An 18,878-nucleotide genomic window follows, 5' to 3' on the forward strand; every position below is an offset into this window, starting at 1 on the left:
TGATAACTTTAAATATGTTTTTATTTGTTATAAACCATATTTAAAACTCCCTAATGGCATTCATCAATTGGACTACATATAACCTCATAATTTGCTTATTTTTTTCAGTTTTATTTCGTTTCCCATATACAAGGGCTTGTAATAATCATTCAAAATATTCACAGCTAAATAAAAAACTAAAATATCGATCACCTTCACCTTTGAAAGTTATTGTTTTGAAGGTTGCAAAATAAGCATGTAAGCACATCGTTGAAATTCGAACTATTTGTGGAAATAGATCAGATATTCATCGAGTTTTCTTTGATCTTTTGTCAATAAGTTGTAATTTGATGTCTGTTCGTTTCATTACCCTGATAAGTGTTATTGCAGTACAATATATTTTACTTTAAATTCATTCGCCTTCGTGAGTTTTGGAATGATTTGTTTTGTCATATTAATCTTCGACGGTATTTGTAGCGGGTTGTCGTTGGTGTGCATAGAAATCTAGTAACAATAAAACGCATATGATGAAACAATTAAAATAAAGTCAGCTACGCCTTAAAAGTTTAACATAACGATTTTAAAGAACTTAATTATGCAGCTATGTACAGCTCGGTTTAAATTGTCGTACAATTAGTATTTACTTATACTGTTTTAAAATATTGACTCACATTGTAATTCAGAATGGCAGACCAAAAGCCCGCAAGGCGGGAAACTTTTGTGATATGGTTTTCACGTTGGTCTTGATTAGAACCAATCGAGAAAATGAGTTATATTGCGACCCATATCTAAACAGAACAAGCTTTAAAAGACTTTATTATTGGTTGTTTAATTAGCAGTTACATCGGTTAACATTTAATAGTAAACCTGGGTTTATTATTCCAACAGTACGATACGCTATAGTTGTTTTAAGATTGTACACACAATTGACACGTTGATAAGATAAAAATATGTTTCTTTAACTGTGGCCACAATGAAACAAAAATATTTAAACTGCAGTAAACAAAAAAGTGAGTTATTTATGATACTCCGTCGTTCTAGTTTTTGGTTAATCTTACTGATTTACAGTATGAATATTTAGAAACAGACGCATATTTACACGGTAACTTAAACGTGCTTATTCTACACGCCACCTCTATCATAAAAATAAATAGTTCTCTCTTCTAAACTAGTCATTTCCGTGCGAGTTCATCAGATATTCCGAATAAACTAGATATGTGGACATATCTCGAATTAAATGATAGTAGTATTAACTAATGTAGGTCATTATAAAACCTCCCTCTTCGATTTATATACTGTTAGTTTATTGTATATCATTCATGACATACATTGAATATCATTCCTGGTAATAACTAATTAATATTATTACTTGTCTGAACATTTGGATTGAACATTTCCCGTTTGTGGTGCCACTTTAAAAGGTCCACTTATGTTTAGGAAGATTTGGCAATTAGACATGCATGGCAAATAATCAAGGAAGAAATGAATGCAATTGAATAACGTAAGAGCATTTACTCCATCAATACAGCAATATGCAATATTAGAACAAATACTGGATTTTTTTCTTGGTTTTACTTTGGTAGATGCAGTTGAATTAATTCCATTAACATTTAAACAATCATTAGTGTACTAGTTACCAGAACGTAAGCAATAATTGCTGTAGTTGTGTAATTAACAACCCTTGATTTATTTGTTAGCAGTTATCATGTTTCGTATACGTATGTGTCTCATTTAGTTCATTACGTGAAGCTTGATATTTTTTCAGCATACTCAACCTTTTTGTGCAAAATACATTATTAAAACACAGTTTTAAACTTCACGACCTACATAAAAACTCCATGACTTGACATGACAGCAAAAAATGAACATCGTTCTTTGCTTTTCTGAAGTTCTCTATTTTGGCTTTCTCATTGATTGTTTCTATAAATCGTTGGATAATGAATTCTCATTCATTATGCGATTTAAATGGTTTTAAATTTTACATTCACAAAACAGTTTTTTTTTTTTGTTTTTTTTTAACATTTAAATTGCATATTGAATGATACTTTTTATTAGCCAACGATTTATGGAAACAATACGCGGAGAAAGCGAAAATAGAGAACTTCAGTTATATATTAAATAGTTCTGTATTGAGAGTTTCGTTCATCAACAAAACGTGTATTTATTCTTGCTAGATAAAAAAAGTAAAAATACCGATTCTTTGTAAAGTATAAACTTTGAAACCATAAAGGCAAAGCAAGGTAAAACATAAAATCTTAATTTATTGAGGGTTTTCGTAGATAATTAAAGGGACTGTCAACCACGAATCACGAAAAAAGAAATGTTATAAAATACCGTATTTTTTACAATTATTTGTTGATATTGATAAAAATATCACGATTGGTATACTACATTGCTTGAAAAAAGTTCATATTTTCAGTATATTCGGTAATATAATTTTGCGATGTGAAATCGAAAGCACATCGCGAAAATAGGTGACATAACGATATACACACTATAAGTAACGCAAGTAGATTGATCATTTTATATATAAAATATATACATTTCACTACGCATGCACAATTTGCATTCCTGGGTTTACCACGTGACGATGATGATGAATCTACTGGCGCTATTTATAGTTAACTGGTAGTTACCTGGTAGACATACCCAGTAAAATGCATTACCGAATATACTGAAAATATGAAAACTTAACAACTTTTTTTCAAGTAATGTAATAAACCAGTCGTGATATTTTAATCAATATAAACTAATAATTGTAAAAAATACGGTCCTTTTAACAAATCGTATATTATTATTAAGAATCATTAAGACCGTATTGATATCCTGGATCGTTAGTTTGACGAAGTTCATTCGCATAGTGTTTCCGTCTATTTGTTATAGGTATTGTCGAAATAGTGAATGTTCTTTCTCTTAGTTTATGCTACAATTTGTCCATAATCACTCGGTTTTAGTTGCGAATTGTGCCTTGCCGAAATCCTCAATCGAGAAATCGGATTTGTCACACGAAGGTTTCGTGAATGGCTCTTGATAGCATTCTTCCACTTTAAAAGACATGCTCATTATTTCCGGAAAATGAACAGAGCAAAATATCAATACTATAATAGAGAAATCGTCGTTGGAAACAATTCACAAGTTGTGCGGGACATTGTTTAAGTTAATGCAAATCACGGAAAAAAAGCTGTAGCCAAGCTTTGTTGTAACATTATTATATAAGACGCATTAGACATATGAGCATTATAAGGCTACATAATGGGGAATGAGTTGGAAATATTCAATAAATTCTCACGCATATTAGAGTTAAGTTTTAAGGGAACGCTTCCAGATAGATTGTTATGATGACATCTAATAAACTGTGAAATATTTAAAAAAGAATGCGTTCATTACTCTCAAACAAGAAAGATTACACAATGTACGACAATATTTTAAATATCGTTTCGGATGATGATACTCTTTAATTTGATATACTTCTACACGGCGTTTGTAGCGACTTTAAGAAAATACTTTTACAACATACAGTTTTAAACCACGTAAAAAGGCTTTAAAGCTGCACAAGTCCCTTTACGCGCGTAAGACGTTAGCCCTTAAAGCTTGGCAAGTATCCCATTATTTAGAAACGTTTTAATTGTACCATAAACGACAGTATCCCATAAGCTGTAGTTACAGGAATACTTTCAAAGCAACACCAATGTGTATCTCAGTCGTTAAAATATTTATACGTTTTATTATAAATATGTTTTTCGACTCAGTAGTCGTATGACTTGACAGTGATATGTCGTCATTGATTTGCCATTAAAACGTATTATGACTGCTGAACTCGTGCACTCAAAGTGAATAAGTATTGCCTTTTTATTGGGTTCTCGTTAGCATCAATGTTATTATCTGCTTTCCAACAGGGAAATAAAAACTGCAACTTGTTTTTGTTTTGCCACTTGCTTAATATATTTATGTTTATTTCCAATTTCAAAATGGCTTCTAGTTAATGACTTCAGTTTGGTGCAGATATATCTATGCAAATTTATCGGTATGTATCTGTCATGCAAGTTTACCTTGACATTGTTTTAATGAAACGTTGTATACAGCCGGCTTGCATAGACACCTTACTTTGGATTATGTTTCGGGCTATTTCTTGAAACTCAAGTTTATGATTTGGAATTTGAGTTTCAATGAAGGTAATGTAAAACAATGCAAGTTAGCTAAAGATCAATGCCACTGTAACTAACAAAACAAAACTTTTTTTTTTCAAAATTATTTGAATGTGGATGAAGGTCTGTACCGATATATACCGATATATAGTTTGAAGGTAGTTGAATGCATACTAAGTTGTTGATCCTATTTCAGACCATTTTGGCAATGGTCAATGTTATTGTAATATAAACAGAAAAACAGCTTACCCTTTCTAATTTCGATTCTGGGTTATTGTGCTTTGCATGGTTGTTATTATGGGTTGTGCGATGGTCGAGTGGTAACACTCCGGTTCCCACCGGGGCACTGGACATTTCAGAAATTCTTCAAGTGTTTCCCACCCAACTAGATATATGAAACTCAGGAAATTCTCGCGTGTATCGGTGCTATACACTTAGTACGTAAAAGAACCAAGGTACCTATTCGCAAAGAGCTAGGGTATCGCACCCGGATTCCATGTATCCCAATACTGTCTATTCTGCTTGCTGTTTCTTCAGCAAAACCAAAAGACCCCATTGGAAATAAGTGCTTGCACTTTCATGGGTTATTCTTGACTGCAAGGTCAAAGGAAATACATACATACATAAAAGGCCTGGGAGAGTTTGAACCCCTGTTTAAACGTTGATTTAATTTTACCATGGGTTTAAAAGGTGGACAATATATAGATGGATAAATTCAACTCAATCAAATTCTTTGATAAAATCTGTCCATACAGCAATCTAGCCTGGGATATATTTTATCAACACATGCTTGATCCTTTCTGGTTGGTTATCCAAATTGGATAATTTTAACATGTGGTTCGTCTTTCCTTAAGGATAAATATAACCGCGTTTAGAACAACTTTGTCCTGAGACACATATATGAATGTGAACATCTTACTCGCAAATTAAGATGTATATCAATACAGCAGCAAGACAACGTGTCATTCTTGTTTAAGTTGTACATAATTGATTTGTTCTCCCAACTTGATAGCTTCAATGTAACGAGCTGATGTAAAATGAGTTAATTAGAAAAAAAAAACAAACTAGAACACCACTGGTCTGCTTTTTATAACACCGTTGGTAAAATGAAAAGATGCGATTTTAAATACTTAAATGGTCTACGATTGGTAAAGCTCAGTAATGAAATACTATGCCTCCCAAACGCAAAACATTACAGTGGAGTTGGTAGTATTTTTCTTAACAGCGTGGTTATTCATACAAATCGTGCTTTAAACCATTTATGCCTAGTGGTCTCTCCCATCTTTCTACACTGGATCATTTATTTCCAAAGTTAGGGATGTCTAGTATATTTATTTCTTTATTTAGATTATTTCTTTAAGCAAACTGCGCAGACCCTGATAAGACGCCGCATAATGCGGCGTCTCATCTGGATCTACGCTATTTGCCAATGCCTTTTTTCTAGACGCTAGGCATAAATAGGTTAATAAGCTATCATCAATTGTTCATTAAATGATTTTATTAGTAATAAAGGATACACATTTCTAATTTAAACAGCACATATTTATATACATTTGTAAATCTGATTCCAACCGAACTATAGACGTATGGTCTTTTTTATGTTGTATTAAATATTAAATACACGTGACAGCGTTTTCCTGTTTCCTGATTAATCAAAACCCATAAGCCCAGAGCCCAATGGCATACTTTAATCGTAATAATTCTTGTCTTTATACCTAATAAGTTGACCGAAACAAAATAGGTAATGGCAAATATCTTCGTCTCTATAATAACACATGTTAAATACTATTAGGACTGACACTTAAGAGTTATTGTTAACGTTTTGGTATTAATCATATATTATTATGTTTGTTTATTTATTAATTATTTTTTTCGATTATCTTACAGCTTTTCCTGCAGATTTATAGGCTTCAGAATTACGTTTTCAGACGTTTATTATCCCACATTAAAGTGTTACATTTTTAATCTTGTTCAAAGTTCTGTGAAAGTGCCTTAGCGACTTATTTTAGGTAATAACCATCTTGAGTTCTAAAAGTTGTAAATACATAATTCTAAGTAGATATTTAAAGTCTCCTCGTATAAATGAAATAAAGTACTTACTTGTTATGTATTAATTGTTTTTATTAAGTGATCCGAGTTTTTTTCATCAGGTCATCAAAACTGACAAGCAGTATTAACTTTTCGATAAATATCGCTCGTCATTCTGAGCCTTTTAGAATGAGTTCTTCAAAAGTGTTGATTACCCGCGCCATCAGAGTTTACTTCTCTTGCTACTTGACTAGTCCATTTCGTTTTAAGTCATTAGTTTAATCACGGAGTAATACACACGTGTCGAGTAATACTTTGGGGCCATCTAAATATGCCAGTGTTTTATGTTAAACATGTCGTGATTGACTTAATGGCATTATGAATGGAATTATGCGTGAAGGGCGTTCCTAAGGCTATTTCAGCTATACGCACGATCGAGCATCGAAGCTGCGAGTGGGGGGTAGGTGCGGGAGGAGGTCCCTTCTGGGGAGGTTTTGGGGGTCTCCTTCAAGAAAATGTTGGAAAATTCATTGCAGATGGGGCGTTTTGGTGTTATTTTTCAGCCACGTTTTGGCAATTTAAATCATCAATTTCTTGCTCGAAAAAGACCGATTAAAGGAAATATTTTATTAAACATTGTCAACAGCAGATACATATTCGACTATAATTTATTTGCTAAGTTTAAGTGTCAATACTAAGTTAAAAAACAACAAGCCATATTGCAAGGGAGAATGGATTCGTTGTTGCATAGGTGTGCGAGAGTGTTCAACTCTATTACTGGCGGGAGTATGGGATCCTTCTTTGCAAAAGGTGAAATTTGGTGTTGCATTTCAGGCACATTTCGGCAATGTTTTTATCCTCGAATTTTACCTTGAAATATTTTAGAAAAATAAATATTTTCAACAAACATTGCCAACTATTGACCATAATCTATTAAGTTTTAGTGTCAAGGCTTTAAATCAAGAAGCATTTGAGTGCAAGGCATTGGGTATGTAAATGTTAGGACATGTTTGACTCTTACTTCCTCCCCAGAAAATTTTGGATTTCATTGCAGAAGGATCGTTTTGTCCGTGTATATGTTGCGACTCTGTAAAAATGTAGTGCCACGCCCACGGCGTGTGTATTTGTTTAGACGAGTCGTCAAACCTGGTGCGACGTGGCCCCAAAAACTAAACCTGTCATCATTTTCTGCTGAATCTGATTTATTTTGGGGTATTTGTAAACATAAAATTAAATTCGTTTTAAATTAAACTGTAAAAAAACACTCTTTGAAAAACAACAACAACAACAGCATGCACGCTACGTCTTGAGTGAGCAAACTAAACTTTTATTTAACTCGTAGATCTATAGATCGACTTATCTTAAAGGAAATGTAATGCTGTGAACATTTTTCCACTTATCTTGTCATTAGAGCTAGCTTCTGAGTATCATCTAATGAACACGTTTAGTTGACGCTATCTCTAAAAACATCTGGATAAAACGGAGCGTTCGCCGACATTTTGAGAATTTGCGCTTTGTAAACATAATCTGGTACCCTTGTCCGAATATTGGTTCCCAACATATTGAAGGGCGACAAAACAGTCGTAAAACGAGTCAAGTCTACACGACTACTACCCCTCATCAGTGAAAAAAGACTATGCTTTGTATGTTTGGAGTTAAGAATGTGTTGTGTTTTGAACCCACTGTTATTTTCTTAAACTGGACGCCTTGTTTGCTTGTTACATAATTATGCCCCTAACCCCCTTAGCCCTCACTTTTTTGCATTTTTTAATTTTAAGAGTTTTCATTTTTTTAAGTTTGAAACTGAATTAAACGCACGGGCATTCTGCCCTATGCCTAGGTACGCCCCTGTGCGTGGTTAATGCTGCAATGCTATGATTTCTGCATATTTGTCATGTACAGTGATTATAATTTGTGGCCTAAGTTATTGGTCATTAATCGATATTTAAATGTTGCGTGTTGTTCAAAATTTCAGAGAAAACATTTCCCTTCTTGGTGCTATTATAACAAATATAATACAAATCAAAACTAGTATTAAGACGATTACGCACTTGATCTCGAAAGCAAGACCAAACATGAATATTTGAGAAATTCAGGCAATTTTACAACAAAATACCATCAATGTGTTTTGTTCGTGACTGAAACCATTATATAACTGATTAACTTGCACTGCTAACAAATTGCCAATTTGTGTTGTGGTTATCAAATATGACACATAAAGTAATACTACTAATAATGTACCCTTCATATTACTCGTTGTATTGAGTTATCAAAAGCTTGCTTGACCTCGTCAACGCTTTTTATATGGCTTAATATCTAGTAAGTATTTACCATAAGTAACATTATTCTGACAATTATAAATACAGGAAGCATTTAACGACAAGATCATTTTCGGGAGAGTTATCTTGTAACAACGAGCTAGTCTGTTGTTTGAGACAAGTTACCCATACTCGGTATCATGCATCATAATTTGACAGACACAAAGTCTTGAGTATTAATAAGAAAAGTTTAAGTCAACGAAGTATTCGAATATTCAAAGTTATTTTAATCAAGTTTAACATTGACACTTAGCCCAACAAAATCACATAGTAAAATGTATTAATACATAATTAACACCACATAAATTGAACAACACAACCAAAAAAAAAAGACCGTCGCCACGTGGGAATGTTAAGTACAAATACATTCGCGGCTTTAACAGGATTAATGGTTTGACGAACCTCACAAAGCAAATCACTCTCAAGTTACACAAATTAAAAATCATTTTGCACTTTCCTTATTTATGAAAGGAAATTCGAGATATATGGTAAAATAATGAAAGCACAAATACATGTACAGTATATAATATTAAAACAATCTACCCTTTCTCTTTTATCGCTTAAAGGGGCCTTTTCACGTGGTGGTAAATTGACAAAATAATCAAAATTGTTTCAGATTCGCAAAATTTTGTTGTAGTTATGATATTTGTGAGGAAACAGTAATACTAAACATTGACCATGCCCTTAAGTATCCATTATATGCATATTTTGACGATTTAAAAACCTGAAAATTATAAAGCGTTGCAACGCGAAATGATTTAATAATTTTGAGAGTTTTGTTGTTGTTATATTTTGTGATACTACGAGGATTGCTTATATAAAGTATGAAATACATCATGCATTGTATGAGCACGTATGGCCTAGTGGTCTTAGCGATAGACTTTTACTCCAGGGGTCAGTGGTTCGAGCCCATTCGAGGATTACTTTTTTCTTTCTTAAATCGTATTCTCTTTTACAGGAGCTTTTTTTTACATTTATCAATACAAAGTTTTATGATAAACTTAAATACATGCCAAAATCTGTAAAAAGGACCCTCTAAATCTGTTCCCAAGAAGCAACAATAAAAACATATTGCCCAGACATCGCGAAACAAAGTTTAGCCCGTCTTGCCTGAAAAAATCAAAGGCAATTCTTTATTGGAATACGATTAACTTCTTCAACGGTTGCCTTGAACGACCCATAATTGTACGTCAATTATCATAAATGGTAATGTCTTGTTGATTTGCTGATCTACTTTGCTTGATGAAGTAAGGGTTTTTATAAATGTTGCAATACGTGCCACTCTTGCGAACATATTTTGAATCAGATTTGATTTTTTGAATAATGGCAAAGATATTACCAGCACACTGATTCATGTCTAAATCATCATTTGAAAATCAGATTGTTTTCACGAGGACTTCATGATTACAATTCTTCCCCGTTAAAGCCGTTATTTAATGCTCGTTGTGACCGGAACGTAAACAATCCTATGAAAATGAGATTTTCGCGTGATAAGATTTTGTATATGAGGATTTACGGGCAAAAACATTTGCTGATCTCATATCTGTGTTTTAAAGGTAATATTATGGACTGATAAGATGGCTTTACGAGATTCTGTAATTGCTGGATCGGAACGAAACAGGGCCTTGTCAGCTCACATTTGATTGTTTCACTGTTTATCAATGATCTAGCAGACTATTTGAAGCTGAAATGCAAAAATGGAGTCTTTATTAACGATAATACTGATGACATATATGCCTTCCTTTTCGTTGACGATATAGCCAGCACGGCCGATACAAAACCAAACCTACAAAGACAAATAAACTGTATTGAACAATTCTGCTCCCTAACCGGGATGAAAAAAATTTTGAAAAAAAGGTATTTCGCAACGGAGGCGCGCTAAGATCTTATGAAAAGTGGTTTTGTAATGGTGAACAAATTGAAGTTGTGCAGATTTATAAATACCTGGGAGCCTTTTTTACGCCAACCCTGTCATGGACCAAAACCCAGGAAATTTTAAGTCTACAAGCTTCGAAGGCGGTGGATAACATATACAGATTTAAAATACGATTTGGATACTTCCAACCTAAGGATGCTTTTAAACTTTTCGATGCAATGGTGACCCCAATTTTATGCTACTCCTCCGAGATATGGGGATTTCGATACAATGAAACTATTGAGCGTGTACACTCCCAGATTTGCAAATACGTGGCGTGTTTAAATCAAACTTCCTTGCTCTGAGTGAATGTGGACGGCATCCATTAAAGGTTACTTATATGTCGCGTTGTGTGAAGTATTGGACAAAGCTGACTCGAATGGAAGACCAAAGGTATCCGAAAAACTGTTACCTGATGCTACGTAAATTAGACACCGACGGCAAGGCAACGTGGGCCACCGGAGTTAAACAACTTCTGTTTGAAAATGGCTTCGGGTTTGCTTGGATAGCCGGTAAATTGGAAATGTCAGTGCTTTTATGAAACTCTATAAAAGAAGACTTAAAGATTGCGCGCTTCAAAGGATGCAGGATTTTATAAATACATCTCCAAAAGCACTACATAATAAATACTTCAAACTTCTCCTGAATACAGAGCGATAACTAAACATGAATTTACCGTATATTTTAAAAAGGACGTTATCAAATGTTCGTTGTTCAAGCCACGAACTACAAATTGAAAAGGGCCGACATATGAATATAGATAGAGAATATATTGTTACTTTTGTTTACAACGCAATGTTTATGTAATCGAAGACGAATTCCATTTCGTTTTAGTGTGCCCATTATATGATGAGTTAAGACATAAAGATTTAATGGACATTATTGGGAACCAGTATATATTTTTAAATCTGTTGTATACAATGATGTCGGAATATAACAGAAAGGGTGTACTTGCTATGGCAAAATATATGCACGATGCGTTTACTACTCGGAAGACGTTTTTGCTTGTTACTTAATTGAATATAAAAGTGTTTCTTGACGAGATAATTACTTTTATTATGAAACATATCACTTGAATTACGTACTTGTCAAAGATATGAAATGTTATATATATGACATGCTAATGTCTTTGTTTTACATGTTCTGCTCGTTTATAATATAATAATTAATTAACATATCTCTGTCACCACCATTTGATGAATATTGAACAATTGTATTTAGGGGCCGGAGGCCTTGCATTACAATAAACCATATGTTATGTTATGTTATGATATTTTATCAATAATTCTTAACCAGGTGCACTATGCACAGTAATTAACGCAGACGTATGAATATTGTTGTTAAGACGATAGCAGCATTAATACTTTTCATAAAGACAATAATGCATCTTTATGTATACATTAAACTATGACTTCTAAAAAACGCAACACATGACTTTCAAGTACTAATCGATATTATCACATGCTATACCCTGTTTCCACTGTAATACAACCGTTACATATTTGTTATATTACACATGTGTAATACAACATGTTTAAGCGTTTTCATTGGCTTAGTTTTCGTTTATTGACCAATCGCATTTTGTTATTTTGCTTTGTAAAAGCCGAGGCATTCCAAATGACAGCAGGGAATGTAAACAATATGCGAGATTGATCATTATGTGTGCGTAAATATTTATTTAATTTGCTCATTTAAAAGCATGTGATAAAAAAGATCTTACACTCGTTGTCATATCATACCATATTTTATTAAACTCGTCCAGGAAATTCGTTAGTAAGCTTGCCAAAGGCTCGCTTACTAACATAATTCCCGAACTCGTTTGATAAAATATGGTATGATATGACAACTCGTGTCAGATCCTATATTTACTTTTTTTTAATTGTTTTTCCTCACTAATGTTTGCTTCCGCGCGCTTTGAAAATTAAAAGTAATGAAACGTATACTGCTGTTAGCTACGACCAAACATGCATGACGTATTTTAAACTTTACTTTAAAAACTGTGCTATTAAAATGTCAACACATGGGTTCAAATTTAGTCAGGAACTGCAATGAGTATCTGTCGAGCGGTGTTTGCCTTTAAACACAAAGCCCACACCTGACTGTTGCTTAATGATGTTATCATTTGAATATATTGAGAAGTAAATATAATGTTGGGATAGTCAGGTGCATAATCCACTCACAGTTTATAGGCGTGCATATTACCTTGAGTGCTTTAAGTTCAAACGTACTGTTAAATGTAGAACTCCTTTATAGAAAAATGTGTTGTGGTTGTTTAAGAAGTCCCTACAGTATATTTTTCTTCATTAAAATGTGCATATGTGTGTTTAGATTTTATCTTAATTTTGATTATTGACATATTAAATGCGGTGCAGTAAAAGTACAACAGTTATACTTATATATTCTATAAGGTACGTTTGTATTCTAAACATTATCGAAAGAACAAGAGAGCACCTAAACTATAAGTAAAAGTTGCTATCAAGTTGTGACAAGTATGATGTATTGATCACGAATTACGGTCATTATGTACAACGTTTACTGCAACGAATACCTAATTAAACGCTTTGTCGAGGTTTGAACTGTTTAGTCAGTAGTTATATCTGATCATACGTTTTCAAATAAAACCTTACATGATGGTCGAACTTATCGATTAGTATACTTTCTTTTCGAAAATAAAAAAAAATCAAGAAAAAAATAATATGAGGAAATCATTCAGTATGATTTACAATTTAATTAGACGAACTCATAACAGTAAATAATATAGAAGATTACAATACAAATGTACAATCGTCCGCATAACTATTAGATCAAAACTGCCACGTTTATCTTTCAATCGAAGTTTCAGACATATTTGTCGTTTTGTCATCATAATTGTCATCAAATATAATATTCGTGTTTGGACGAAGTCGATCGATAGTGGGAACGCACTATTATCATTGTTTCATATTTCATTTTTTACTTCATTCAAAAAGTGCTTAAATAGAAATTGGAAGTATTTCTCCGTCCACCTGTTTGGTTGTTTCTTGGGTTATTTCAAATTATTCATTATTCATCCTTTTTATAAGCATTGTTATTTAGGAATTCATCTTTCTCATGAGCAACGTTACTTATCAAATATTGCTTTATTTTCTTCCAGAATAAGACGAATAACTTATTGGTAATGAAGCCAAAACGGACTTATATAGATAGCTATAACGTCCTTGAACTCTCGTCTTCTTAAAAATATTCAATTTTTCAGCAAATCTGTTACGACACAAAACATTAAAGGTGTATAAAGTCAACTCATTTGTCCGTGTAAGCAACATGAAACTTCACAGAAGAAATGTTTAACCCTCCCTTGACTTGATTTAAATTTTGATGTTCGTCATTTTATCTCGTTAACAGTGTGATCTTTTGAACATTACCTCTTCTAAATGTCGCTTAAGACAGATAGAGCGTTACATTTGACACTATGGAACTTAAGATTTGCTAACGTGCAAATTGTCTTGCAAAAACATGAAAATGCGTCAATCTCAATTTCGCGATATGTCCGATCCTTCAACGGCAAAGCGCGGTGTTTAAGTAAACAAGCCCCAAATGTGGGCTCTTTGACTTTGACAAGTGACACACCACGCAGTATCCAATAGATGAGGGACCGGCAACGAAATCAGATGTCAATGTACCGTTTGGGATTTGGGCTGCCTCGTTGTTCACTATTATGTTATACGTTCGGAGGCGGGTTTATTTAATATTGTACCAAACATTCTCATCATGTTTATAACCATTGTATAAACAACGATTTTAACAGCACACATATTGATAAACATTTTAAAGCTCTCAAAGAAAGATGGTAATCTAGATTATATTGGACGTCTTTTTTATCTTTCATTTAAAAATAAAATACAAATAATAAGAACTAGTTTTTTCCACAATCGTGAGCAGCAAATATCAATTATGTGCTACCGCACTGCGCAACTAAGCCGTGTAAAACCCATGACGGTTAGGTCATTGTTGGATATTTAGCACGAGCGCCCATATAAAACAATAACAAACGGTCGGTATTACCTTGATTGCCTTTAACGTATTTCACAGATATGTACTATTCATATAGATACAAAAAAGAAACATTAATAGAAGGTACACTTTGTTCGCCAAAATGTTTTTACTCCATTTTGGGTATATGGAATGAGCTGTGAATCAACCGCAGGTTAATTTGATTCAATTCTTCAATTTAGTTAATACATTAAAAAAAGCCAACATCACTTTGTTTCAACTTGTACTTAAACTTGTACTTGTTTTAGCACTTATTATTTCAGACAGAAGCTAAATGAGCAATATCACTAGTGTTTTTTTACTAGTGTTGATTTAATTTAGTCCCTGTTGCTAAAAACTATAATTATTAAACTGAATGCCGTTTAATTTGTGATCGAAGAAGTGACTGAAGTCAAATTTTGCAATATTTGTATTTGTCGTAATCATTTCATGCACTATTATGTTAAATATTTATGTAAATTTAAATAGTAACTACTTTCATTTCTGGTGTGACCATACATTTATCATCCACCCAGTTTGTTTACCCATTTTTGTTTTCTAGAATATCGTGTTATGTTTGTTCATTTTCAATTTCAGGAACGACACAGTGGCGATATAATCAAACTATTCATGAAGCCACAGAAGTTGATTTCTCTCTGACTGTAACTTACGACGATGGCCATTGGACGCTTCCGTATTTTGATTGCGGCGGAGGCTTTATCTGGATGATGACGTACACAGTTCCGTTCTTTGGTTACGATAACGGAACGTTCCATTTTAAGTAGGTTTACGCCTCATTTCGGAATAGCGTGATTCACTTGAAGTAACTATTCCTTATTTACAGGTCAAGCATCATTCAGAATTCAATATATGTTGAATATTATATATATATATATATAATAATAATATATATATATATATATATATATATATATATATATATAAACAATAAACTACACCGTACGAACCGTTGAATCAGTTTAAATAAAATCGTTTGCACGATTGATGTTTCATTTCAAGTACTGCTTCTTCCATGTTGTAATTTACAGCATTATAAGATAAATCCATTTAAAATGAAAGTTTATTTTGTGAACAACTTATAAGACGACACAGTTGATATGAATTGATGTACAAACCGAACAAAGCAATTATACAAAGCATCGAACTAAGGGCTTATAATATGTTAGCACTCCTATAGTTAGTATTGTTCCCAAGATCCTTAAGGACAATTACATAACAGTTTAATGTGTGATGACATGTAACAATATTATACCTTATGTGTTAGTCGACATACTATTAAGAAACACATAGCAATAAAAGTCATCAAAACTGCGGCTGCTCTGTCCTCGGGATATATATTTGTGATTCGATTTAATTTTCTTAACAAAAAATATTTTTCAGTCAATGCCACGTTATCACATTAAATTAAAGTTGTTATACATTATTTGGATAGGGGCTAGTTTGAATAATTATCTGAGTAAGCTTAGGCTAACGTTTACATAGATGCATTTATATAGAAATGATCGTCATTGAACAAGGTGAACGTATTAATTTTGAGATTCATACTGAAACAAACATAATCAAAAAAAATCAAAAGAGGGATTAAGGACATGATGTTTGATATTTAAAGTTGTCTTTTTTCTCAATCTTAAGTTCCTTTATATCATCACGCGAGAGCAGAATACATAGTTTATTTGTACATTTGGTATTAAAAGTTTCAATGCCCGTGAAATTTTCAGAGGCACCAGTGGCATTGATATTGATCTTCAGAAGGTGGACATTGACCAGTGTCCAAACGAACCTGGTGGGGAGCTGAACGTGTTTGCAAATTCGGCCCGTTGTAAAACCGCTACAACAAAGGTAGGTTGAGTATTCATTATGAACAATTAAAAAAAGTATGTATACGTTGAATATGAGTATAAATAGGCATTTGGGCGTTATTTTGCAAATGTCCGTATCTCCGGAAAATAAACAACCTATTAATAGTCATGGACACAGACGGTGGTTCATTACACGACTGAAAACTAATAATGTGTCCATTTGCCATTTCCGGCATCCGGTGAACGTTTCGTGCGCCAGCGTGCATAGCTTCTTTAAAAAGTTTATAATAAGCAATGGTAGACAAACACATAGGCTCATAGGAAAGCTTATACAGTATGCAATATTTGTCTTGCTTGACTAAATTCATTTTAAGTTATAAAGGTCGTACTGCATTTTACATTTAAATGGTAATCATATGTGTACCATACTATCACGTTCTGGTTATGAACTGTATGATTTCTTAGAAATCATATATTTACCTTTTGTAAAATAATTTACATGATTATATGGACTTAAACAAAAGTTAAGACACTATTTATAAGCTGAGTAAAGATACATGCTTAACATAATTCGAATTACCAACTGTTGTTAAATCACACTATTATTTAAAAAACAACTTAATTTGATTTTTTTCTGTCTCGGTAAATTGGTATGACAAATGAATGTACTAAAATAATCATACCAATTGTTTGGAGCTAAAATTGTTATCAATAAAGAACATACACGTATTTTCTTGTTTTAAAGCTACATAATATGCAGCAGAGAATAACCCAAAATAAAGACAATTTCATTAAAACACGAAATGCATCAATTGAAACAATCAGTACCGTAATATTACAATATAAATGAGCACACTGCTTGTTTTGTACTTATTTAAAATACAATAAATCGTTAATTAAAAGAATCGGCTTCAACTATTATGTGAACAGTCTTTCACTTAGTTAAATAAAAGACCTAACACTTTCTTCTAAATGTGTGTTTTTTTGCAAAATACAGTCCGTGTTAATAAGCTTTGACATTAATCTTTGTTGACAATTTGGTTTCAGTGTGTGCCAATTAGCGGTCTGGGCTTCAGACGAGGCTCTTACAAATGCGTCTGCAAAGATGGATTCTATTTCCCAGATACCAAAGCTCAGAATAAATACTTCAATGGATCGACCATAGAAATTAAATACAGGGAGAAAGTCGACGTAAGCTTTACACACAATTGGTTTTTAATTAAATTAGTTAATTTCCGGGCAATACATTGCTTGAATGAGCAGTGCAGATGATGTAAGGGTTAACAGGTTTATATAAGCACGATTTGTTCGTCTCACATTAACAATTACATACACTACTGAATTCAAATTACATATGGTATACAAGTCTACACATGTTTTGTTTGTGACATAATGAATTACTAGTACTTTTAATATGAACTTCAATGTAAATATGATGTAGGTGGCGTTGTTGGTAATGTATGAAAGCTTGTTATTCGTCTTTAAGTGAGTGTATATTCTATCTTAGATATAAAATTAAAATCCGAATCGATCACAGCGGACTTGTAGACGAAGATACGCAATTACAAAGGGAATATATGGTAATAAATTGATGATTCCGGATACATTTTCAATTGGCCAATTCTTTAATTTACGTAGGTATTGTTATCTTGTGACGAGCTTATGTGTAGGATCACAGACTGACGAAATGTTATTAAAATGTATTATCAAACTTATGAGCAGTTTTCTGTATTTTGGAAGGTAGAAACTGCAAACAATTGTCATTTTGTAACTAGTATACAATGCATATTATAAATCTTAAATAGTTGGCAAAACAATGACTTCTCTTCTGATATAGTGTCTGGGGTTTCATTGTTGTAACACACGATAACAGGTTGATTTGTGATGTGTGGATGCAGAACAGCTTAAACTCGTTAATATCTGCAATGTCGTCATAGTTCAGTCTCCAGATGCTGTAACCAGTAGATCGAATTTCTTTTATGTGAAAGACACATATTATCGATCTTTCTTCCACCGAGTTTTTTTTGGCGAATTTCTGTTTACTATGTAGTTTATTCGAAAGTTTAATATCTTTTATACACGCACCATTTTTTCTTTGTATAGATGCTATAGTAGCTTTAAACTTGTCCCTAAAAAATTTAAAAGATTTATGAAAGGTACAATATTACAATACTATAATAATATGTCTTAAATTGGATTCGAGCATCAATGTTTAGAGTATTGAAAACGCATTTGGTTTGTCATTAAAGTTGTGATGTACGGATACCTATCAATCCGGTTTAACCCAAAAATGCTTTGATTTGACCGTCCCAATGCGGTCTTCCAGTTTTGAAAATTATATTTTTTGTTAAGTTGGTATTCTGTAGAAAATAGGAGTAGATATTATTAATATTTGCTCAGAAATATAATCTCTACAATGTACAAACCTTCATCCGAATGAGTTAATGTTTTGCCTTCAGACTTTATTTCATTGAATCGGCAAAAGGAGGTTATATGCAACTGCACCGCTTTTCACCGTTTCCAATACAGACCTATGGATTTGACACTACAATTTTGCAATACGTTCTGGATATTAAAAACACGTCTAAGCCATCTTGTTTCTCAAAACTCAAATTTTGATTTGCTTTTGTCATGAAAAAAATATATACTATCGTTGATCAAAACG

At 32.9% G+C, this 18,878-nt stretch overlaps 1 protein-coding gene across 1 annotated transcript in view; it reads left to right on the top strand.

Annotated features, from left to right (window-relative positions):
• Nucleotides 1–18,878, top strand: part of LOC127863326 (probable G-protein coupled receptor 158) — a 122,254-nt gene that overhangs the window by 89,619 nt on the left and 13,757 nt on the right. The window contains exons 2-4 of the mRNA XM_052402745.1: nucleotides 14,991–15,174; nucleotides 16,133–16,253; nucleotides 17,261–17,404. Of these exons, the coding sequence (XP_052258705.1) occupies nucleotides 14,991–15,174; nucleotides 16,133–16,253; nucleotides 17,261–17,404 (449 nt within the window). The remainder of the gene's footprint in view (nucleotides 1–14,990; nucleotides 15,175–16,132; nucleotides 16,254–17,260; nucleotides 17,405–18,878) is intronic.

Source organism: Dreissena polymorpha, unplaced genomic scaffold (assembly GCF_020536995.1).
Source record: "Dreissena polymorpha isolate Duluth1 unplaced genomic scaffold, UMN_Dpol_1.0 chrUn005, whole genome shotgun sequence".
Classification (NCBI taxonomy): Eukaryota; Metazoa; Mollusca; class Bivalvia; order Myida; family Dreissenidae; genus Dreissena; species Dreissena polymorpha.